Raw genomic sequence first — 27,019 nt, 5'->3', positions numbered from 1 at the left:
GGTTTCGACAACGCAACAACGGAAATGAATGTTTATATCTGTCATCATTTTTCTATTTTTCAAAACATCTCTTCCCCAGAATCTAAAACAGTAGAAAACGCCGCACGGATTCATATCTACGAAAAATTCATGGATTATTCCCAGGAAAATGCAGCAAAATTTCTAGGAATATCACAATTCTTGTTTCAATCCGTGCCTAGGATCCGCACAACATTTCGAATAAGAATGGTGAGCGTTAACGTGTTCCCGAGCCCCGAAAACAACCACCTTTATTAGAGGTTAACCATAGCAATACGCTCGCTCAATTGGTACACAATCTACCGCTGATATTAAACCAGTATTCAATCCCGTTCCCCAGCATCATCATAAAATAGTTCGGAATAAATGTGGCGATTCGGAGTTTCAATAGACGTTCCACATAGCAAAGCTCACACAGCTCGCACCGACCGCCAGATGAAATTCCATCCGGAGAAGGCCATCTCACTGGCTGCTTGGCTGCTACGAGAAGTGGAGTGGGAGTATGCTTACGAGAAAGTGTGCTTTCCGATACCGACACCAATAAAGTGTGCTGCTATGATTTTATTAAGCTTCACCCGAAATAAAATTTAGCATTTTATATTGAATTTCGCCGCAAGTAGCACTCTCACAGAAGGGGTATTGATCCTTCCCAGTCTGGATGCTAAAGCCTTTCGGATAAAAACACATACACACACGCGCACGCACACTTGAAGCAGTGCCACACAAGGGCATCATGACCGGAGACAACGCAACGGTGCGGAAAATATTCCTTTGATAGTCGGTTCGGTTTTTCAATATGTGATGTTCGGTGTAAGTTTTCCGCTTTTGATGTTGAGAAAACAATACGATGCGGCATGAAATTTATATATTTGAATATTTGTTCCGGAGATCTACAGAAACAGAAAAATAGCCTCGGCTCGGTTCCTCATTTTCGTACGTGTTTTGTGGAAGAGAAAAATCATCAAAATAACAAGTAACAGCCACATGGTGAACAACTACTGTCAGTGCTTCCATATAGGGACCTTTTTTCCTTACAGACCTGTATGCCTATTTTGTGATAGGGTCTTGATAAATAATATTCGTTTCACAACAAGTTCCTAGGAGTGAAAATTTTCTCAGAGAATTTCCTGATTTTAGTTTTTGCATGAGAAAATTGGTGGTTGCTAGGGAAACTTCTTCCCTTGGAATAATTCCATTTCGTATCCATTTCAAGTATAGTTTACTTCATGTCACTCATGAGACTCATCTTTAAAGAAATTGCCAAAATGAATCGATTTATACGAATCTGCCAAAAAGTAAAAAGCTTAGATAAAAATTGCTTGTCAAACGAGGAACTGTTTTGGTTTTTTTGAAACTTTTTTAATATTTTGTAGTATTCAGATCGATATAAAATTCTTGTCCAGGAGTTTATCCTAAACTTATTGTTGTCAAGATAGCAAGCGTTTTTTATTATGCAAATTGAAAATAGTCATTTTTAGAAAAAAAAATTGAAAAATCGAACTTTTTTTTCAGTGAGGAGGTAAAGTGGTCACCTTTGTGTGGTGTGGTCACATGCTGGTCACATGCTAGAAAGGATTGATTTACGCGTGTTTTGTTGCATAAATTTGTTCCAATCATTATTAACTCTTTGTGGTCGCTTGTCTGCTCTCAGTCACCACAGCAAGAAACCATGCTAACCTTATATTTTACTCAACCAAGTATCAGTTTATGCTTTTCCTGTTCACGAATCAATACGGTGCTCCTATGAGTAATAGGGGAAGTGTGGGCATAGTGGTCACCCTATGGAATAAGCCCATTTCCAGCGTCCACATACCTCTTCAATTCCCGTTTCTCGAAGAATATTATAGTTCAACTCATTGTTGTTCAAGATAGCAAACGGCTTTTACTATAAAAATCCAAAATAGTACACTTTTCATCATTAGAAAAAAAGGTGAAAATTCGACCTTTTTTTTTGCTTGGAGGTAAAGTGGTCACCTAGTGGGGGCAAAGTGGGCAATCGCTCATATCAAGCTAAATAGGATAGATTTAAGCGTTTTTTCGTCCAAATTTGTTCAAATAATATTTGATATAGTAGGTACATGTATGAAATAAACTTGGCCTATTCACCTACAGACTCAATTTAAATTTTCTCATGCATACAAAAACGTAGTAAGAAATACATAACGTTCCGTATAATGAGGCTTGGTTTAGTTGGAGTGGCATATTTATCCAGGGTCAAGGTCATAAAAGGATCCTCTTCAAAAGCAGAATGTGATGCGTTATATCAGCTTCAGTAAACAGAACATTGTAAATTGTTATTTACCTATGACCACTTTGCCCCCAAACATCAAAGTAATTTCTATGCTAATTAATCGCTGAGATTAAACAAAATGTTTGTTCACCTCTCCTAGAATATTCGAACAGTTGTCCAAACTGATGATTTGTCCAATATATCAGATTGTATAAACTAAATTTCACGGGAAATTCCTTAGATACCATGTGCACAGAACTACGGCCTAATGGCTATAGAGAGAGTAATTTCTGTTTTTATTTATATTTTGACATGCGACAGCTCTACTGAAGTACAGGGTGACTCAAAAGTCATTGAATTCTTCAAACATAAGGTGACTATTAATACGGCATCTATAGTCAATAGTTATACCACCAAACAAGCAGGTGAACACTTTGCCCCCCCATGACCAATTTGCCCCCACAACCCCTAGATAATGGTACTCGGTATCGAACAAACCAGTCACTCACACAAAACAACGCACAATGCTTCGAAAGCATAGGTAGGAATGTGGAACAAAAATCATAACTGTAAAATTTAGCCATTGTAACACTTTGGTGTGATGGGAAGATTGTTCGAAAGTATCATAACTACTGTTTGCATAAATGTCTCATGTCTCATGAATAATCGCATATGTCTCTGAAGCGACAAAATCTTTGATAATCTAAAGTAAAAAGTTCTGATCATTTCGGATGCGCAGAAATCATTATTTGAGTAACTGCTTGTTTAAGTTATGTTGAAGTAGTTGTTTTTAAGGAGCAGAATAATTGTTTGCATAAGTGTCTCATGTCATCTGAATAATTTCATGTAAAAAAATCTTTGTTTGTTAAAAATGAATAGTGCTGATCCTTTCGGATACACATTGCTGGCATCAGTTACTCATTTATTGAATCAATGGCAAAAGTGTCTCATATTCAACGGATAACAAAAATCAAATAATGCATTGATTATACTTCATATGATTTATTCTTGGAGACAGTTTCGAAAAATTTCTCATGAAGATACATTATAAAATATAATTTAATATAAAAACACCACATTAAAACACATTGTTAAGTTAGTATATATATATATATATATATATATATATATATATATATATATATATATATATATATATATATATATATATATATATATATATATATATAGGAAAATAAATTTCGACCAGTAAGACACCCATGCCCAAATTTAATACGAACGGAAAGGGTTAAAATAGTTGGTAGGTGTATGAAATGAGCTCTCACTTCATACTTACAAAATCCTAGTAGGAAACACATAACGTTTTTCATAATGAGGCTTGGTTTTGGGAAGGGTAGCATATTTTTCCTGGGTCAAAACCACAAAAGGGACCATTTAAAGAGCAGAAGGTGATAAGTTAGCTGTTGAAAACAGAACATTGTCAGTAGTAATCTTCCACTGACCACTTTGCCCCTAAACAACAATGCAATTTCTATGCGAAATAATCGCTGAAATTGAACAAAATATGACTGATCCAAACTGATGATTTGTCAAAAACATTAGGTCAAATAAACTAAATTTCACTAGAAATTCCTTAATTTGGAAACGCAAAAATTACGGCCGAATGGCTACCAAGATGACATTTTTTTATTTATACTTTGACATGCGACAGCTCCACTGAAGTACAGGGTGACTCATAAGTCATGAAATCCTTCAAACTCAAGGTAACTATCAATACGGTGTCAATAGTCAATAGTTATACTACCAAACAAGCAGGTGACCACTTTGCCACCAGTACCCCAATATGCTCCGTTCTCTTCAGTCAGAATCATTTTCGATTGTTTGTATTCCCTACGTATGCTGAAACATCGTTTTTTTTAATTTATTCTTTCCTGTTGGTCGGGGGAGTTTTCTTCTTCCGATTTCTTCCGTATTGCCCTGTGATCACGCGTATTTTAAAACTTACCTCTCAGAACACATTTAAGCCGTGTTATTTGGCATACGGAATCGTAGCTCAATAAAATACGAAAATTTCCTCAGTGATATAGTAAAAAAAAAACAAAACTATTTCAAGTAATTAAGTATCTTTTTATTAAAAACATAACGATTGTTTTATTTCTACACAAAGCAGCGCAACAGTAGTAGTGATCGCTTCACACGTAGCTGACTGTGTCTGCCCTGCCGCACTTGAAGATGCAGTGTTTGAATGACGGCAAGTTCAGATGAAAGGTTTGAACCCGGTAGATATTACTGCTCATTTTGTAGTGTTGTGTTGCGTACGGGTTGTGTGGTGTAGTCAAGTGTAGCCATCAGATCATATTCTTCCCGGTGGAGAAATCCTATCCCTATCCGAGGGATAGAGAATATGTGATTTGGCAGGGCAAGGCATCATTGCACTATGTCAAGAAAATAGATAACGTTCCAGGAGATCCGGAATATATCATTTGTGCCAAAATCTCGGGATCCAACAAACCTGTCGCGGTGCCGTCCTATTCGATTTATTGAGCTCCGTGGTATACAATGATAATCGGAAGGCCAAAGAATCCAAGCAACTCTCCAACAGGATCTAAAACTGCATCCGGAAAATCGATATGGAAGCAGATCAACGGTTTTTGTTCCAATGTCATGATTAATTTGTACCGGACGGTAGACTGCGAACCGTATAATATTATTCACTAGCCTCAGACTTATGTCAACGCTTTGTATGAAATTAATTAGTTTGATTAAAACTTATTTGGTGTTTTCCCCAACCCATTTCTTTTCATATTCATCTTTTAGTAGACACCCGTTATATGAGCATCTGTTTTAGTTTTCATAGAAAATGAAATGAAATGATTGCCGTCCGAATAACCCAGTTCGTAGTAATCTCAAAAGTACAGTAGTTATTTACTTATATTTTAACTTGAGCTAATGAAATATACAGCCATTCCATGTAAAACCAATACAGTGCTTATCAGATTTTCATGAAAAGTTGTAAATTTGTTCTTTATCGCAGAATATTGGACCCGCGTTTTTTTTTGTTTTTCATTTGGGTGCACATTTCCATTATAGTGTGGTCCGAAAAAGCAATTTTTCGCCCTTTTCCCAAAAGTACCTTTTTGTGAAAGTTCATGACTTTTGGACTACTGGACCGATTCAGATGATCGATATATCAAATTAAAGGTAATTACTTAGGAAAATATGATGCTTGTCAAACATTTTTAATTTTGTTTTCGTTATTATAGATTGTATTTGTTTTTTGTTTCTTTCATGGCTTTGGACTAGAGAGCGCAATATAGTTTTCATATTTTTCCTTGAAAGTTGGGGATTTTTTACATAACATGTTAGAGATGTTTTTTTTCGTTTTTAAGTTATGAATTTTCAAAGTTAACCGATGGCTAAACAATGCCAATGATCTAGTCATTTTTGAAAAAAAATATAACATTTGCGAAAAATTTGGATTTTCGGTTTTGTAATTATTATTTTTTATTTATCCGTTTCTTTTTACAGGCTCAGTTAGGTTTAAAGGAGCCAGACTCTTATCCTTATTTTTGCTAAAATATATTAACACGTTTCTTTAATTCTATGGTTAATAAAATAGGAAACCGATTACTCGCGGTCGACTCGGGTTTAGAAGGGTAACATATTTTATATATCACCAGTGCATTGGTCATTTCAAGTATTTTTAAAGAGTGTCCAAAATATGAAGATGTCCGAAATATGATTCAGAACGGCAGCGCCCTAGTCCAAAGCCATGAACACAACAAAGATAAAAAGCTAAAAAGTGTGATATTTTTACAAACTAATTGACTTTAATTTGATATGTCGATTTTCTGAATTGGTCTAGTAGTACAAAAGTTATGAATTTTCAAAACATGTAATTTTTGGAAAAAGGCGAAAAAATGAAGTTTTCGGACATCCCTAAAATGGAAATGCACCCGTGGCCGAGCGTTTAGCGTGGTTAGCGTTTCACATTATCATATTCCCGTTCTGGCCGGGGGATTTTTCGTCAAAGAAATTTCCTTCGACTTGCACTGTGGCCACGAGTATTCAAGAGCTTGCCCCTCGGAATACATTTAAGGCGTGTTATTTGGCTTTAGAAATCTCAACTAAGTATTAATAAATGACGCTAGTTAATGCATACGTTGAGACGGCAAAAGTTCCACAGGGAACGTTAACGCCATTCAAGGAGAAGAAGAAAAAGAAGAAGAAGAAGTAAAATGGAAATGGGCACCCTAATTTAAAATAACAAAAATACGGGTCTAATATTTGAAGATAAAGCATAAATCTACCACTTTTCATGAAAATCCACGAACCAATATATCAGTTTCACATGGAATGGCTGTATATGTATATAAAACAAATAAAAAAAAATTTTTTGCCCTTTTAATATACAGAATTTGACAGTGATATACAGTGAAAAGGTATTGGAGACTGTATATAATGGAGTCCGCCCTATTTTTTTTCCCCGTTGGGTACATTTTCCACTACGACCAGTTATTTGATCTATTGTGGCGGGCCCCTATTTGTTGTAAGCCTTATCAGGGTGTCGTATCGCTATTAGTTGGAGCAATTTCCACTTGCTGACTGTAGGCATGATCCCAATAAGGTATTATAGCACGAATGAACTTTATTTGTTTATTTGTTTAGATATAACATTCGTCTGACAAAATCGTCTTAATGAACAAAAATTAGTAAAATAGTCGAACAAAAACATAACATTAAACACATCGGGATTCTCAATTCGATTTCTGAAGCGAATTTCTGAATGATTCTCCAAAGTCATAAAACTGCTCTACGGATGAAAAGGTTCTGATCATTTCCGTGACCGGCTCATGTTGACCATACGATGAACGATGTGCAAGCGGTTGCAGCAAAAACGAGGATCGTAGAATTCTACTGGGAGCGCGAAAGTTCATCTTCTCGAGCAAGTTAGGCGCATCGATTTCACCACAAAGAAGTTTGGCAACGAAGGTGGCTTGTTGAATACGCCTACGACGCTCAAGAGTATTCAAGTTCAGTAAGCGACATCTATCTGTATATGACGGCAGGTTCCGCGGGTCACGCCAAGGCAGATTCCTAAGCGCTCTACGGATGAACCATTTTTGAATCCGTTCAATCCTGACGATCCACATGTGTTGGTACGGGCTCCATACTACAGATGCGGTTTCAAGAATCGGCCGAACAAGCGAGCAGAAGAGAGATTTCAGGCAGTTGGGATCAGTAAAGTCCCTAGAGATTCTCGAAATAAACCCAAGCTGACGATTGGCCTTGGATATCAATGCAGATCGGTGTGCGTCGAAAGTGAGCTTAGGGTCGAGAGTTACGCCCAAGTCATTGACCTGACTGACTCTCTCCAAGATAATATCATCGATCGTGTAGTCGAATATAGTTGGTTGTCTTTTTCGATGGAAACTCATGATGACACATTTATTTATACTGATAGTTAGTTTGTTCAGGCGACACCAACTCACAAACTGGTCAAGCAGGCTCTGTAACCGTCGGCAATCCTCGAGGGTTTCGATGGCTAGATAGATTTTCAAGTCGTCTGCATATATCGACACACAGTCACATGCTAGAATAAGCGACACATCGTTATAGAAGATCGCGAACAGCAGTGGTCCAAGATTGCTGCCTTGCGGAACACCCGAAGAAACAGCAAACGGAGATGAAGTGTGAGACAGGAGCTTGACACGGAGCGTTCTTCCAGACAGGTATGATCTCAGCCAGTTGATGAATTCGTCGGAAGCACCAAGACGGGATAGTTTTCTCAGTAGGATGCGATGGTCAATTCGATCGAAAGCGGCTTTTATGTCGGTGTAGATAGCATCAACTTGAGCGCGTTCCTCTAGACGGTTGATACAAAACGACGAAAACTCGAGGAGATTGGTGCTAACCGAGCGTCCTGGCATAAAGCCATGTTGTACTGGTGAGATATAACGCTTAACTTTGAAAAAGACAGCATCGTTCACGATCAACTCAAAAAGCTTGGAGGCGGCAGATAAACTGGTTATGCCACGATAGTTAGCCACGTTACACTTATCACCTTTCTTAAACACGGGAAACATAAAGGAATCCTTCCACACATCTGGAAAAACCCCTTGACTCAGCGAAGCTGTGTAAATACGGGAGAGCGGTAAAGCCAAAGATGTAGCACAGCGGCAAAAAACTATAGCTGGAACGCCATCTGGGCCAGGAACTGTTGAACGTTTCAATTTTTTTACGCCCTTCTCAACCATCTGTGGGGTAACGACGAATGGTCCCAAGTCTATTAAACTCTCTGGAACGTTAGCTGCAGCTCTCTCGGCTTCTGATGGGGTGGCTGCATCAGCGACAAACACCGATGCAAAGTGTTTTGAAAATAATTCGCACATTTCAGAAACGGAGGACGATTCCTGAGCGCCCGAGAACACCTTAGACGGAATATCTGCTGTTTTTCGCTTGGAATTGACAAACTTCCAGAAGCTCTTTGGATTTCTACGCAGGTTTGTCTGGACACAAAGCACGTATGATTTGTAGAGGGCACGGTTAAGGCGTCGGTATACACTGCTAGCGAGTTGAAAGTTGTGTATGGTTTCAACAGTTCGTCGACGGCGTAATTTACGTTGGCAAGAATTTTTGTCGCGCCGTAGAATGCGAAGAAGTGGAGTGCTCCAAGCTGGAGACATTGGAGGTTTCCTTCGTGGGGTATTCGTCACGAGCCAGCTGCAAACGATTTCGCAAAAACGCGTCGCCATGTCGTTAACGTCCTGACCAAGAGCGTTCCAATTGTAGCTACTCAGAAACTCGTTAAATGCAGCGAAATTAATTTTTGCGTAATTCAACGCTTGTTCGCCTTCGTTCCGATCCTCAACGGCCAACACTGCTCCTCTTGTATCCGATAACGATAATACTAACGGAGGATGGTGCAAATCCACCGCTAGCAGTGGCGATACAGATTCGTTGATAGCGATGTTAATATCGGGAGCACAAAAAACCAGATCCAGTGTTCGGCCACGAAAATTACGAATGAAGTTGCGCTGCTGGAGACCGAGAAAGGTGATTCCATCCAATAGAACAGCACTCGCCGCAGAGGTCAAAGACGGATTCAGATCAACAACAGAGTTAGCATGTAATTCCCATGCAATATGAGGCTGATTGTAATCGCCACATACCAATACGGTGTCATCAGAAGACGCACGGTCACACAGCTCACGCACAGAAGCCAAATGGGAATCATAAACCCCCACGTCACGACTGCGGTCGGGAGGAACTGCCTTATTGGGGGAAGCTAGCCAAACATCTGCAGGTTGCATTAAACCTTTATCAAAGAAATTGCGCCTTCTATGAAGAAGTGCTTCGCAATTACATAATAAATGTTCCGAGCTTTCACTTTCTAGGTTACAGAAACGACAGGTATCATCTTCTAATTTACCTAGTTTCTTTAGGTGGCATTTGCTTGGACAATGTCCTGTCACTAGGCCACTGAAAGTGCATAGGTCTTTTTTTGTTGGGCTGAGAAGTCTTTCAGTTACTATTTTACTTGGTGATATAAATGATTTAGCCTGTCGAGCTACTGTACTATGTGTCCAGATGCCATCAATCTTTGATTTTTCCCAGTTCTTTAATTCCATTTTGAGGGTACATTCAGGGGCCCCACAAAATGGTTCTGGTCCTAGGAATGGTTTCGATGATCCACATCTAGCTAACAAATCTGCTTTTTCATTACCTTCAACTTCACAGTGCCCTGGAACCCAGAATAGGTTCACTGTAATTTTTTAAGCTACCTCTTGAAGAAGTTGAATACACTCCCAAACTAATTTAGAAGTACAGGTAACTGACTTCAATGCTTTCAATGCAGCTTGACTGTCAGAAAAAATGCATATGTTTGCATGTCTATAATTGCACCTTAGCCAAATTGTTGCACATTCAATAATTGCCTGCACTTCTGCCTGAAATACAGTTGGCCACTTGCCCATTGAAATTGATATGTTCACTCCAGGGCCGGTTATTCCAGCCCCGGCTCTTTCGTTTAATCTGGAACCATCAGTGTAGAAAATTATAGATCCTGGGTGAATATCAGGTCCCCCTGACTCCCATTCAGTGCGGCTTGGCTCAGTCACATTGAATAGTCGTTCAAAGTTGTATTGCCTGTTCATCCAGTCCTCCTGAGTTAGTATCGGATTAAGTTCGAATTCCTCTAGAATACTTAAATGACCCCTAAGGTCTCCATCAAAGAACTGTTTTGTTCATTTCAACCTTAGTGCGTTTTTTTCCGCCTCCAATTGAACGAATAGATATAAGGGAAGTAGATTTAACATTGCATCTAGTGCTTTAGATGGCGTACTACGAATTGCTCCTGTGATGGAAATTGTAGCTAACCTTTGTAATTTTCCTAGCTTTTCCTGAGCATGCTTGGATTCTGTTTTTGGCCACCAAACTAATGACGCATATGTTATTCTAGGTCTCACTATAGCAGTGTAGATCCAGTAGATCATTTTAGGTCTAAGTCCCCATTTGTTACCGAATGTTCTTGTACTAATCCATAATGCATTTGTAGCCTTATGTATTATTTCATCTAAATGCGAGTTCCAATTGAGCTTGCTATCAAGTGTTACTCCTAAATATTTCACTTTTGGAGAAAACACTATTTTAGTTCCCAGCAAATGCAAATCTGGTATTTTCATCTTCCTTCTACGTGTAAAAGGAACAACAGTAGTTTTATGAGGATTTATAGATAAACCCTCATCATTACACCATGCTATAGTTAAGTTTATAGCATATTGCAATCTGTCTCTGATTACATGCTCATATTTCCCACGAACTACAATTACAATATCATCTGCAAAGCCTATGATTTCAAATCCTATCCTATCAAGGAGTGCCAGTAGGTTATCTACTACCAATGACCATAACAGAGGTGAAAGGACCCCTCCTTGTGGGCATCCTTTCACAGTAACTGTAACTGTGGCCCCTCCCTGATTACACGTTATTTCTCTTTCTTGTAGCATTTGAAATATCCATTCTACAACAGTTTCATCGAAGTTACGCTGTATCATAGCATTTCTCATTGAATTGTGGGATGCATTGTCAAACGCTCCTTCAATATCTAAGAACGCGGCTAGTAGCAACTCTTTGACTTCAAGTGTTTTTTAATTTTTCGTTACTAGTGTATGAAGTGCTGTTACTGTTGATTTTCCTGGCTGGTATGCAAATTGAAGTTTACTGAGTGGTGTCGATTTCAAGTATTGCGATTTGATATAGTCATCAATTAGTTTCTCCATTAATTTCAGCATAAATGACGAAAGACTAATAGGCCTAAACGATTTTGGACTTTTTTTTATCTTTTTTATTAGCTTTGGGAATAAAAACAACCCGAATTTGTCGCCAATTCTTTGGAATATAGTTCAATCGTAAGCTAGCTTTGAACATTTCTGTTAAGCAGGGCACTACAGTTCCTCCACTTTTCTGGATCATCACAGGACGGATCTCATCGCTTCCCGGTGATTTAAAAGGATCAAATGAATTTATTGCCCATTCGACTCTTGCATGAGTGAAAATACAACTCGCTAGATCTTGCTTTTCTGCACTGATCATTTCATGCCCAGGTTTACTGGTATTATCATTGAAATCTTCAGACGGTAAAGTGTGATTCTGTTGCAAATCAGTATGTGGATCTATGCAAGTCGTCCTATCACTCAAGATTGGTAGCGATCCTGGAAAATGAACTTGCATCATTAAACTCAGGGTCTCCGATGCATTAGAAGTCAACTTTCCGTCCTCTTTTTTGAGAGTTCCTAAACCATTAGAATGATCTTTTGCCAAAACTTTTTGTAATCTTGCAACGACTGGAGGACTTTCAATGTTTTCACAGGTGTGCCTCCAATTTTTACGTTTAGATCTTCTGATCTCTTTATTATAGGCAGTGAGTGCTTTCCTATATTCATCCCATTGCGAAGTACGCTTTGCTCGGTTAAACATTTTTCGAGCGTTTTTTCTTAAATTTTCTAGCCTAGTATTCCACCATGGTACATCCCTGTCTGTTGATCGTACCTTGACTGGGCAGCTCTTATTGTAAGCTTGAATTATTTTTGTTGAAACATAAATAGAGGTTTTTTCGAGTTCCTCACTAGTTTTAATACTTTTTTCTGGGAAGCTACCCCCCACCGATAGATAGGAATAGTAAAGTTCCCAGTTTGATTTTCTGGGATCCCTGAAAGTTTCTCTAATAATGTTATTTACTTTATAAACATTATGTGTTTGTGTTTGTGATCGGACAGCGATATTTCTTCAGAAACATGCCAATTAAATATGTTTTCAGAGAGAGTATTACTGCAAAATGTCAAATCCAAAACTTCCAGCCTTATGGAGTTCATAAAAGTACAGTTGGTACCTTCATTACAAATATTTATATTATTGGTTGTCAAATATTGTAATAAACACTCACCTGTTCTGTTCCATATCGCATGATGTGCGTTTGAATCGCACCCGATGATGAATGCTTTATTCTGAGATCTACAGAAAGATACAAATGCTTGGACTCCAGGGGGAAGCACTTCGTCTACGTCTCCTGGAAAATATGCAGACGCCACGCAGATTTCTGTTCTTCCACGAGTAGTAGGAATTTCACAAACAACCGCTACAATATCTCGTTGTATAAATTCTGTAATAAAGCGTGTGTCACATCAAATTGCATCACGGAAAAAACGCTGTAGAAATTCGCCCAGTAGACCGATCCTTTCGAAAATTTTAGACAGTAAAATAAAAACTATTAAACAACTTTTGGCATTTACTTTTTATTCATACTTCGAGCCCAAGCCCGTATGCTCGCACCTTCCTCTTTACCCCGTCCATAAGGTTCTGTACAACGTCAGGTTGTAGTTTTTTTTTGAACAGAAATCCATTTTCTCTTGAAGTCCGCCTCCGATTTGACAACTTTTGGGTTCTTCCGGAGGGCCTGCTTCATAATCGCCCAATATTTCCCTATTGCTCCAACACGTCCTTTGAATAGTGGCACGAAGCGAGATCCGGCCAGAAGATGGTCGGGCCCTCGTGCTGCTTCAATAGTGATAGTAAGCGCTTCTGTAGGCACTCCTTAAGGTAAACCTGCCCGTTTACCGTGCCGGTCATCACGAAGGGGGCGTTCCGCTTTCCGCAAGAGCAGATCGCTTGCCACACCATGTACTTTTTGGCACACTTGGATAGTTTCTGCTTGCGAATCTCCTCCGGAACGCTGAATTTGTCCTCTGCGGAGAAGAACAACAGGCCCGGTAGCTGACGAAAGTCCGCTTTGACGTAGGTTTCGTCGTCCATTACCAGGCAATGCGGCTTCGTCAGCATTTCGGTGTACAGCTTCCGGGCTCGCGTCTTCCCCACCATGTTTTGCCTCTCGTCGCGGTTAGGAGCCTTCTGAACCTTGTATGTACGCAGGCCCTCCCGCTGCTTGGTCCGCTGGACGAATGAACTTGACAAATTCAGCTTATTGGCGACATCCCGGACCGAACTTCTCGGATCACGTCTAAACTGCTTAACTACGCGCTTGTGATCTTTTTCACTGATGGAGCATCCATTTTTGCCGTTCTTCACCTTCCGGTCGATGGTTAGGTTCTCGAAGTATCGTTTTAGTACTCTGCTGACCGTGGATTGGACGATTCCCAGCATCTTACAGATGTCCCGATGTGACAACTCCGGATTCTCGAAATGAGTGCACAGGATTAATTCACGACGCTCTTTTTCGTTCGACGACATTTTTCCAAATTTACGAAAAATTGACAGTGAAGCATGGCCAACGTGATCTATACACTCTTATCTGATTATAAGCGAAAGCTGAAGATATAATTCCTAAAAATTAAATTTCTACAGCGTTTTTTCCGTGATGCAATTTGATGTGACACACCCTTTAGGTAACATTTTAACGTACCCTTTCACAAGGATAGCAGATCTTGGGGACTGCTGTGTTTCATCATATATCAACTTACACGATTTAGTTTCAATACCCAATATTTTTCCGTTATTTGTCCATGGCTCCTGGATAAAAGCAATATCCAGTTTGCTTTGTATAAATCTCTTGCAAAGTACAGCGCCTGCACCCTTTGCATGATGGAGATTTATTTGGATGAACTTTATATTGTCCGCCCTATATATCAGTGCAAATCTAAGAAGAAAAAAATCCAACGAAAATCCAACCCGAAACTATCATCACTAAATGTATGACGCCAACCGCTAAGCCATGGAATCTTCTGTGATAGAAAGTTACCACCTGTTCAATGCTTACCTAAAAATGAAATAAAAATTGTAAATAAAACACTCACCATACACCTAGAAAATAAGATATACTAAATGAATTAAAAAATAAAAAAATAAAATAAAATAAATAAATAAATCCGCGAACTGACAGTGAAACGCGTATTGTTTACTATACACAAACAGATACAACAAATCAATTGTAAATAGAACACAAGAGAAAACAATATATTAGGTTAAAGTGACCAGATGGTCAAAGGTCTAACGCGGGACACAAAAAATAAAACGTTATGTATATACGTTATGTGAAAAAAAACCATAGTTTACCTAGTCTCATTTATTCGTGACACACTTAATATGTGTCCTTGCAATTAAACCTGATCTGTATTATTTCTTTCTAAGTATCGTCATTCAGTAGATTTTGTTTACGCCTGAAAATCACTGGCTCAGTTAGAGCATTAAAGACTGGCAAGCACGATACAAATTCAACAATTTTCTTCAAATTACCGAATGGAATGCTAGAAAATTTCAATACAATTTTCATCCAATTTAGTGTTAACGTATGTATTAAAAAAAAAGTACTATTTTCGGATGGCGATGAAGAAAAACTACAAAAAAATAATTTAATGGAACAAACTTTCCTTAAATATTACGTTTATTATGCCTACAACAAAAATTATTCAACGACGAGACGTTGAGACTAGACGTGCTTGATGCTAAAATTCAACGAATGGCCGGGGACCGGGTTCTTTACGTTCCCCAGGTAAGCGATGACGTCGAGTATATCATCCACATCAAGATCTCGAAGATGGTCCTTCTCTGACAGACGAGAAGGGAATGTTCAAGCCGCTCTTCTTCCGAGTCATATGGTGAACGGGGAACGAGTACGAAGTGCTTGCCGAAACTTGCGAAGGTGATGTGGTCTTTGAGCTTGAGCTTGAGCTTGGGTAGACTGTACAATTCGTAGTTGCTCTCCGTGATTGACCTGAACCAACCAAATTGCACAAAGAACACACAGAATGACGCTTGGGACTAGCAAATCATTCTCGTTGTGCAATTTTCGGTGATTCGAACTTTGAATGGTCAATAACGACGCCGGCCACGTCCTTACAGTCACCAGGGGAAGGGAAGGAATGTTAGTATGATATTCGCCGCCCGAAGGCCAGAAGGGTCGCCTCTATAGCGTGGTTCCCTAGCGTTTATCATGGAAGGGATAGTTGTTAGTGGGAGTGGTTCAGAATAAATCAGGATTCACTGCGGTAAGTGATGTGATTCTAAAATCTTCAATTTGAAAATTTAAAAATTTTTAAATTTTAAAGTTTTGATTTAGTAGGATTTTTTAGTAGATTTAGTTTAGGATTTAGTAAGGAACTCGCTGTCGCGCTCGCGGATAATCGAGGTTCCACTGTAACTCACCCACTCTCCCTTGACACGATGAGTTCCATGTTGGCTATTGGGGGTCGACATTGAAATTTCTGTTCTACACACTAAATAGCACTTGGGAGTAGCAAACCAGTCTCATTGTGCAAGTTTCGGTGATTCGAGCTTCAAATAGTCGATAACGACGCCGCTCGAAAGCCAGAAGGGTCGCCACTATAGCGTGGTTCCCTAGCGTTCATCATGGAAGGAATATTTGTTAGTGAAGAGAGGTAATAATCAGGATTTAATTTATTATTTTCGAGAAACCTGAGAAGGTAACCGTGAAAAACTCTTCGAAATCATTCGACCCGGCGATATATTTCGTTATCGATTCTTAGAATCAACAAACTGAACACAGAAATAATTTTATACACACACATTAAACATGAAATTATAAACATACAATCTGTATATGGAACATTAAATTAGAACCAAATGTGTCATCCGCAACTATCTGCCACTGAAATGGAGTATAAAATTCGTAAATATAATATGTAGCTGAAGTATGTTAACAAGGACGCATACAATGACTAATCGCAATGGCGGGAAATAATAAAAAATAAAGAATTAAAAAAACTACGATGCACTGTAATGAATGAATCAAATTATATTATGTGTTAGAGTCGTTAAACTTTTTTGATGTCATAAACTACCCGAAAATGAAGAAATAAAAATTAGATTTTTTGTATTTTCCAGTTTCTCCCTAACGATTTCGATAATTACTCAAGAGTTATAATTTGAATTTTAAGATTTACGATTTTGGAGATTGCATCGCACCTCTCTTATTTTTGTTCGCTTGATATCATTTACTCTCGAAAAATAATCACCTCTCACACTCACATTCTATCATCTCTCCAGGAAAGCAGCCAGTTAATGATTCCTAACGAAATTGGAATCATTTCCAGGATTCCTGTTAGAAGTTCATTCGCCAGAAACAAAACCCGTGATGAACACTTGAAAATTTAACATTTAAAAGTTCTATGTCGACATATATGGAATTCAGCTTTCAAATTAAGAGAGACGTATGAATAAATGAATAAAGCAGTAAATTGACATTTGGATTTGAGTAAGTGTCAATGTTATCGCGAAGCTTTTTAGTGGGACGAAAAATAATGTAATGAACATAAGAGCAATCAGAAAGTGTGTTATCCGATTGGGCTGAAAGAAACCAATTTTTAGCATTTTACATGTGATGAATTGTAGTGTTCGAAAAAAAAGTAATTGAAAAGTGCGTGGATAAATAAGTGAGAAAAAAAACTTAGCTGAATCTACTGTCTGCTCTCTCAGCCACGCCAATGTTTCCTCCGGTTGTGATACATTCACTATGGCGCATTAACTTTGAACTCGTTCTGGAAGGTACACACACAAACCCTTGTATATTGGTATGTCCGAATCTACCACACGAAACAACCAAACCGCCGCGCGACAAGAGAAAACACTACAACACTAAATCAAACACGCGATCGATATCACAACGAAAACGATGGAGTGATCACCACCACATATGAAGTATGAAAAATGGCTTCGTCCAATACTTCATTTCACCATTTATTTTCATGTTCATTTCCATGATTTGTGTAGAAAATTTCATTGTTTTCCATTTTACACGAGAGTAAAGGGCTCACTCCTTGCACTCTTCAAACAACGCAGGGCACAAACTGCGCATTTTCCGTCTAGAACGTTGCAAAACTCCCCCGCTCATCACTGTGATTGAAAAAAAGACATTTTCGATTTCACAATTCCACATCCTATTCACAACTATATTTGAATAAAAAAAAACACCACTTTACAATAACAACAGGTACGGAGCACAGGAACATTTTGCACAGTAACAAGCAACTTCAAACGGAAATATACGCGGAGTAAGGGGACACACGTCCGCTCCCGATGACTATCCGATTGAAACTCTATTCTTCTTCTCCTTGCGAAGGTGATGTGGTCTTTATGCCGAAACGGGGATCAGCCCATTATGCCAAAAAAAATCACTTCATCATTTCATCAGCCATGATTGAGGTTCTGGCCAACATTTGCATCATTTGCAATACTTCATCAAACAACCCTGCCTCTTCCTGTCCAGCATACACTAGTTCTTCCGGCTTATTTAACACGTTAAGCCCTGACCGAGCTAGAGGTCCAAAGATGAACTTTTCGTTTGACTCACATACGGATCAATAGGGGACTTTTATAAAAATCATTATAAATCTTTATAAAAATATTAAAAATAAATCTTTATAAAAATCAATTTTCCGATTTTGTTGCTGTCGTTTCCTGTTGACACTCTCTAAACAAAAAGTTCACTGTCGGTGTGATGAAACCAGCTCAACGTATTAATCGCATCGCAATGCATTGGAAGTAAACAACATAGTTTCTTGCCACTTCGAATATGTCGAATTTCGTACCAACGAGAGTTTTTTTGCGGGGATTGTTACTTCATTACTTCAATATGAAGAAAAAAGCTGCGGAAAGTCATCGCATTTTGGTGGAAGTTTATGGTGACCATGCTCCAACTGAGTGAACGCTTCAGACGTGGTTTGCCCGGTTTAAAAGTGGTAATTTTGGCTTGGAAGACGAAGAACGTTCCGGGCCGCCAAAAAAGTTTGAAGATGAAGAACTGCAGGCTTCAATCGTACAAGATCCGTCACAGATGTGCAGATGTGGAGGCGATCTGGCGTAGTGGTAACATCCATGCCTCTCACGCTAAGGGTCACGAGTTCAATTCTCACTCCCGACATTCTTCCAAAAATGGAAGTAAAAAGTGACGAACCAGCCAAATGAGTTGAAAGTCACTATAATACAGATAAAAAAAAAGAACTTGCAGATACAGTTGGAGTAGCTCAGCAAACCATATCCGAACTTTTAAAAGCAATGAGAATGATCCAAAAGATAGGACATTGGGTGCCCTATGAATTGCAGCCCCGAGACGTTGAACGCCGTTTTTCACGTGCGAACAACTGTTCCAACGGCATAGAAGAAAGGGTTTTTTTGCTGGTGATGAGAGGTGGGTCCATTACGACAATCCCAAATGGCGGGTAACGCATGGATACCCCATGCATCAACATTGACGGCTGCGCAGTATTTTCACGGCCAGAAGGTCATGCTGTCTATTTGGTGGGGCCAGCTGGGTGTGGTGTACTATGAGCTGCTAAAACCGAATGAAACCATTATGAGGGACTTCTACCAACGACAATTGATGAGTTTGAGCCGTGCACTGAAGGCAAAACGGCCAAAGCAAAGACACGGTAAAGTTATTTTGCAGCATGACAATGCTCGGCCGCATGTCGCGAAACCGATCAAAACATACTTGGAAACACTGAAATGAGAAGTCCTATCCTACCCGCCGTATTCTTCAGACATTGCTCCGTCCGATTACTACCTTTTTCGATCGATGCAACATGTTCTTGTTGACCAGCACTTCTCCAATTTTGATGTAGTCCAGAATTGGATCGATTCGTGGTTAGCCGTCAAACCGGCCGATTATTTCCGCAAAGGGATCCGTGAATTGCCAAAAAGATGGGAAAAAGTTGTGACTAGCGATGGGCGATACTTTGAACATTAAATATGTAACTATTTTTGCAGAATAAAGCATTTTCATGCCGCTGGAGCGACCAGGCGATTCCATTAGTTTACATACCGCCTCGAGCGTGAAGGCTATGGGAAACTCAAGTTCAAATCGAGCGACATTTTCAGAATCGTCCGACAGTTCGGAGTGAGTCGATCCTCGTTTTCCATAGTTTGAAAATGGTTCAAGGTGTTGTGTCAATATGTGACACAATGGAGGCTTTAGAGAACTATCAGCTCCTTTTCATAGAACCGGAAGTTTGAATCTGCGCAGGATATTTGATCGAACCAGGTTTTTAAGAATTCTACCTCGACTCATGAGTCAATGATGGAACAGACATGGTGTGCAGAATAACCTATGATGAACAATAGTGTAGTGTTCAGCAGCAGTACGCAGCCAACTTCGTTGTTGCCCAAAAAATGATGCGTCGACTAAATAATTTAGCAACCCTGTTGTAACATTAGGCTAAAGCTATATTGTACCCGATAACTTAGGTCAGTACCAATAGAAAGCTTGAACAGTTTGGATGAAAGTTTTATTCAAATAAAATTACCCATAAAATTAAAAGGTTTAGCTTTTTCGTTTAAAGAAGTTTTCGTCTGGTGAGTGGTGCTGTGGATCATCGCGAATTTAGTTAGACACAACGTAGGGATTTCTGGTTAGCGTTAACATTGGTGCCGTGACCAGGATTTTTCAATTCGTTTGATGATCCATACCGACATATTCAAAAAGGATTCGAACAATACTGGAATTGTTCCATTAGCTGCGCCATTTGTGAAACTTGAATAGTTCCATTCAAGTCATTGTTCATCGATACAATTTCAAATTGTTACGACTTGAATTTGGATTGTATGACATTACATCGTAACCGGAACCATCCATCGGACTTGGAGAACATTATCCTGCATTTGTCATCGACTTCAAAAGGATTTCCGGAAGATGATTTTGGATTTTTGAAGACTTTTTGGATTTTCGCCCGACTGCACGATCCTGTTGAATTTTATACAAGGCATTTTCTTGCCTTGGAAAAGGTGAGTACCTTTCCAAGTTGCCACCTTTCCGTGGTCGGGACTACTGTGGTCTTTTTCGTCTACAGATTAAATCAATCGCCGAGTTTTTAATCATTGTTGCTACTGCTGCTATTCACGAGGCGTGATGTCGAACGCACAGGACATATCGAGGCTCACGTCGAAGAGAACCAGTATTATAACAGCGCTGGGTCGGGTAGAGGCTTTTCTGCAGACCTTCAATGCGGAGACGGATCAACCACAATTAGAATTGAGGATTGCGCATTTGGATGGATTATGGGTCAAAATGGAGGATGTTCTGGACCAACTAGAAGGATTTGAGGAGAGTGAAGAAGGTATGGCGGTGCATGATGCAATTCGTAGTGATTTTGAATCACGTTTTTTCAAAATAAAATCACTACTTCTCTCTAAATTATCGTCTCTCGCTGGCAATTTCCCTACTTCTACACACAATGCAAATACTAACTCCACTCTCTCTGGGATTAAACTACCTACGATTTCGTTACCTGAATTTGATGGCGATTATATGCGATGGTTGGCTTTTCATGATACGTTTCTGGCGTTAATTCACTCTAATCCTGATGTGGCGGATATTCAAAAGTTTCATTACTTGAGGGCTGCTATCAAGGGAGAAGCCGCTCAACTAATCGAGTCCATTCCAATCAGCTCCGCGAATTACAATTTAGCATGGCAAACTCTAACATCTCGCTATTCGAACGAATATTTGTTGAAGAAGCGTCACTTACAAGCGCTCTTCGACATACAACGAATAAAAAAGAAATCAGCGGTATCACTCCACAGCCTGGTGGACGAATTTGAACGACACATCAAGGTACTCCGTCAGCTGAACGAACCAACGGATACGTGGAGTACAATTTTAGAACATTTGTTATGTACCCGGCTACCCGAAGAAGCTCTTCAAGCATGGGAAGAGAATGCATCTCGAGTCGACGATCCTAATTACGCTTGTCTCATCGAATTTCTGCAAAGAAGAATCAGGGTACTAGAATCGATGTCAGTGAACAATCACAATTCCTCAGCAAACTCGTTTTCGTCAAATCAACATTTGAAAAAGCAACCACCATTTCGTTTCTCTTCGTGTGCATCTACTGCAACACCCACTGACAAGTGTCCAGCATGCAATCAGCTACACTTGTTAATGAAATGTCAGAAATTCAATCGGTTTTTCCACACCGAACGTCAACAATTTGTTTCGTCCAAACGTCTATGCAACAACTGCTTGCGAAAGGACCACATTGCACGAAATTGTCCTTCCAGCTTCAACTGCAAAGTTTGCAATCGTCGTCACCATACACTCTTACACGCTAGCACTGCGGAAAGTACGAAGAAAGCTTCCAACAGCGCCGATTCTTCTGCTTCACAGTCGTATGTGGCCCCAATATCTCAGCCATCAACTTCACATGCTGCAGATTCCCAACAGACATCGGTCACTGCCACCGAAATTATGCCCGTTGTGAATTGCACCCCCGTTCATCAGTCGAATGAAAATGTATTTCTCTTGACGGCTGTGATAAAAATTGTAGACGCCTATGGTCAAGAGCATCTAGCACGAGCCCTCTTGGACAGCGCATCTCAGCCCAACCTGATCTCTCAACGTATGGCCCAAATCTTGAAATTAAAACGCTACAAAGTCAACATACTTATCCAAGGAGCGGGCAAGCTGTCCAAACCAGTAACAGAAGCGGTTTTTACCGAAATCAAATCAAGAAAAGAAGATTTCTCACAAAGTGTCAATTTTCTGGTGATGGACAAACCCACTGCCAATCTCCCAGCACATAATGTTTCCATCGGACACTGGAAAATACCTGCAGATTTGTTTCTTGCTGATCCTCACTTTAACAAGTCACAACCAATCGACATCGTTTTGGGCGTGAAGCACTTTTATTCATTTTTCCCCGATTCCACACGCATCCACATTGACCGCCAACATCCTGTTCTTGTAAATAGCGTTTTTGGTTGGATAATAGCCGGTGCAACAAGCTTCAACACAAACCCGAACATTGTTCAACCCCAGAATGTGATCGCTATAACCATGATCTCGCTAGAAGAATCCCTAGAAAGATTCTGGAGCATTGAACATTTGTCTGTGAAAGATAATCTATCAATAGAAGAGAGAAAATGTGAAGATTATTACAAAAAAACTATTCTTCGCAAGGTAGATGGCCGCTACATCGTACGCTATCCGAAGCAGAACGATTTCGATATAATGCTAGGCACCTCGAAACCTAGTGCGCTTCGTCGATTTGAATTGCTCGAAAAGCGACTGGAAAGGGACCCACAATTAAAAGCAGAATACCACAATTTCATGCGAGAATATTTGGCTCTTGGACACATGCGTCTCGTCAAAACAGATACTACGACCTCGAAGACATTCTACTTGCCTCATCACCCGGTCTTTAAAGAAGCCAGTACGACGACAAAAATGCGTGTCGTGTTTGATGGTTCGACAAGAACTTCTACGAACTTCTCTCTAAACAACGCACTCTGTGTAGGCCCGGTTGTACAAGACGACTTACTCACTATCATTTTGCGATTCAGAACGTACCAAATCGCATTAGTAGGCGATATCGCAAAAATGTATCGCCAAGTTCTGGTGCATCCCGATGACGTTCCACTGCAGCGTGTGATTGGGCGTTTTTCCAATGATGTTCCTGCTCAAACGTACGAACTGCTTACTGTCACATATGGCTTAGCTCCGTCAGCATACCTCGCTACACGTACGTTGAATCAATTAGCCGAAGATGAAGGCCACAATTACCCATTGGGAGCCCGTGCCTTGAAGGAAAACTTCTACGTTGACGATTTCATCGGTGGGGCCCAAACGACTGATGAAGCACTGCGTCTGCGAGAAGAATTGAGTCAACTCTTAAGGAAAGGTGGTTTCAGTCTACGAAAATGGTCTACAAATCAGCTACAAGTATTGCATGGACTGAACGATGATGAAATCGGGACACAATCGATGCTAAATTTCAGCCCAAACGAAACGGTAAAAACGCTGGGAATTATGTGGGAACCAGAAGCAGATGTGCTGCGCTTCGATTCGCAACTAGAAACCAACGTCGAAATGTCAACTAAACGATCCATTCTCTCAACCATCGCCAAATTGTTCGACCCGTTAGGATTAATCTCACCAATAGTCGTGCGAGCAAAAATATTGATGCAAGAACTTTGGCTATTGTCTTGCGATTGACCCTGTTCCCAAAAGTATTTTAGAAAAATGGGAAAAATATCAACGAGATTTGCCTCTTATTTCCACGTATCGTATCAAACGCTGTGCATTTCTCCCGAATTCTGTCCTTCAATTACACACTTTTGCTGATGCATCAGAATCTGCATACGGTGCATGCACATACATTCGTTGTGAAGACGCTGAAGGAAAAGTCGAGGTCCAGCTGCTGGCCTCCAAATCAAAGGTAGCTCCACTCAAACGCTTAACAATTCCCCGCTGGGAACTCTGCGCCGCTGTTCTCGCTGCTCAACTTCACCAGCGTATAATACAAGCCATTAACATTAATGTATCCACTTCATACTTTTGGTCAGATTCCACCGTCACTTTGCAGTGGTTGAAATCACCTCCAAACACCTGGAAAACGTTTGTGGCCAACCGTGTGGCTGAAATCCAGAGCCTCACACATGGGTGTCACTGGAAACACGTTTCAGGCCAAGAGAATCCAGCAGATTTAGTCTCCAGAGGTGTAGATGTAGCAGACTTCATCGATAATAAAATATGGAGTTGCGGACCGAAATGGCTGAAAAGTGCTATGCACACTTGGCCAACATCAGTAACATCACAGATCCCCGAAACAGAACTGCAAGAATTACGCAACAACTCTACAACACTTCACGCAGCCCCAGTAATCCAAGCCGCTCCGGAAATCAACCAGATGTTTCTTCGCTGGTCAAGCTATAGCAGACTGCTGCATGTTATAGCATACTGCTTACGATTCGCCAACAACGCCCGACAAAAGACCAGAACGTTGCCCCAATCGTCTTCAAACTTCGCTGGAAAAATACTTACCGCAGAACAAATAATGAAAGCTAAAACAATGCTTACCTGTCTCGTTCAACAAGAAGTCTTCGGCGACGAAATAAAGGAAATAAGAAGGAACAAATCGGTATCGAAACAATCAAACATTCGCAAAATGAACCCATTCATCGACCCAGAGGGAGTGTTGAGAGTAGGTGGACGATTAAACTTGTCAGCATTGCCATATCAAGCTAAACATCCCGCATTATTGCCAGCATCCCATCCCTTCACCTTACTAATCGCTCAATATTACCACACTAAATTGCTTCATGGCGGCGGGCGACTTTTACTAACGGCAATCCGCGAGGAATTTTGGCCTCTAAATGGTCGCCGCCTCGTTAAAAGCATTGTACGGAATTGTTTTCGATGCAATCGTTTGAATCCCGTACCCCTCCAGCAGCAGATAGGCCAGTTACCCGCACAACGAGTCATTCCAAGCCGTCCCTTCAGTGTCACCGGAGTAGACTACGCAGGTCCACTCTACCTCAAACCACCACATAAGCGCGCAAGCTCACCCAAATCTTACCTGTGTCTTTTTATATGCTTCACAACAAAGGCCGTTCATTTAGAACTTGCTAGCGATTTATCCACCGCAGCGTTCTTATCTGCTTTTCGCAGATTCATTGCAAGGCGAGGGCGTCCTGCCCATGTGCATTCGGATAACGGAACAAATTTTGCTGGTGCCAGCAACGAGCTTTCACAACTATTCAATATGCTACAAAATGAGAACCAGATAAAAGAAATCTATGCCTTTTGCGCAGATGAAGGTATCGCCTGGCATTTCATACCACCAAAGGCGCCGCATTTTGGCGGTTTATGGGAAGCGGCTGTAAAAGTCGCTAAGAAGCACCTTTTCCGTCAATTGGGTGGTATAAAAGTTTCGTTCGAAGACATGACGACCATCCTCGCACAAATAGAAGCTCAGATGAACTCCAGACCGCTGCTTCCAATCTCCGAAGACCCCAACGACTTGGCCGCGCTCACTCCAGCGCATTTCCTCATTGGCACGACGATGAACGCCCTGCCCGACACTGACCTTCGTCACATTCCATCGAACCGGCTCGACCACTATCAGCAGCTCCAACTTCACACGCAAAGATTTTGGTACCACTGGCGACGTGAGTACTTACAGGAGCTTCAGAGGGACACAGTTCGTTCCATCCGCAACGACGAACTCACACCAGGCAGGATGGTCATCGTAATCGACGAAATGCAGCCTCCCATTCGCTGGCCACTCGCCCGTATCGTGGAGTTACATCCTGGAGAAGACAACATCACTCGAGTAGTCTCGTTACGCACTACGAGAGGAATCATCACACGTCCGATAACAAAAATATGTTTGCTGCCTTGCTCCACCGCTTCATCCGAATCCAAACCATCCATCGTGAGTCCCGCGGCACTGGAAGACGTCGAGCAGCATTAATCTGAAAAGAAAAAAAACACTACAATGAATTATAAATTGAAAAATTGTTAGAAAATTAAGCTTACCATTGTATCTAAGTAGTAGAAGTAGATTGTTTACTTTTCATTGAACTATTATGTTCAAGGCGGCGGGTATGATGAACAATAGTGTAGTGTTCAGCAGCAGTACGCAGCCAACTTCGTTGTTGCCCAAAAAATGATGCGTCGACTAAATAATTTAGCAACCCTGTTGTAACATTAGGCTAAAGCTATATTGTACCCGATAACTTAGGTCAGTACCAATAGAAAGCTTGAACAGTTTGGATGAAAGTTTTATTCAAATAAAATTACCCATAAAATTAAAAGGTTTAGCTTTTTCGTTTAAAGAAGTTTTCGTCTGGTGAGTGGTGCTGTGGATCATCGCGAATTTAGTTAGACACAACGTAGGGATTTCTGGTTAGCGTTAACAACCTATATGCCTATATGCTATATGCTTCGGATTGTCCTATTTGAGTCAAATATACACCGTTTTGTTGGGAAATTTATTGCCATTCTGGAGGTAGCTTTATGATGTCTCTATCATAGAGGTCTCGGTTCCTATTAGCAAAAAACCATAGCAATAGATTTTTACAATCTTCTTTTGATCCCAATTTCTTATAACTCTGGAAATTTTCCAATGCGAGAAAAAGGTGATAATCGTTTGGTGCCAGGACTATATGGTGTATGTATTAAAACATCCCAATCAAGCTCTCGAAATTGTGTGGCCTTGCGTTGTCCTGATGAAACACAACACCTCTTCTGTTGGGAAATTCTGAACGTTTCCTATCAATCGTTAGCTTCAAACGGTCTACTTGTTGACACTAGAGATCAGAATTTAGTGTATTGCACTAAATTTTTTTTTTAAATACAAAAAAAAATGAAAATAGATTAATTTGCGCCTATTTTACTGTTGCAGTATCGGTATTATAAACATCAATTACTATTTCAGCGGACTGGCTTGCATTTTCGCATTTATAAAATGAAAAGTGTAAAATGTACCGAGTTTTCTCTTTGTTGACCTCCATTGTTAACACCCTGTAACTCAAAATTAAATGGAACAAACAAAAAACAACAGC

At 40.2% G+C, this 27,019-nt stretch overlaps 1 protein-coding gene across 1 annotated transcript; it reads left to right on the top strand.

Annotated features, from left to right (window-relative positions):
• The first annotated feature begins 21,614 nt into the window (after window positions 1-21,614).
• On the top strand, window positions 21,615-25,926 carry LOC129779644 (uncharacterized). The gene is made up of 2 exons (XM_055787234.1): window positions 21,615-23,615; window positions 24,037-25,926. Exons 1-2 carry the CDS (start codon window positions 21,615-21,617, stop codon window positions 25,924-25,926), a joined length of 3,891 nt encoding a protein of 1,296 aa, XP_055643209.1.
• The last annotated feature ends 1,093 nt before the right edge of the window (window positions 25,927-27,019 follow it).

This window comes from Toxorhynchites rutilus, chromosome 3, assembly GCF_029784135.1.
Source record: "Toxorhynchites rutilus septentrionalis strain SRP chromosome 3, ASM2978413v1, whole genome shotgun sequence".
Lineage (NCBI taxonomy): Eukaryota > Metazoa > Arthropoda > Insecta > Diptera > Culicidae > Toxorhynchites > Toxorhynchites rutilus.
This window is presented reverse-complemented; position numbering and strand designations above follow the sequence as displayed.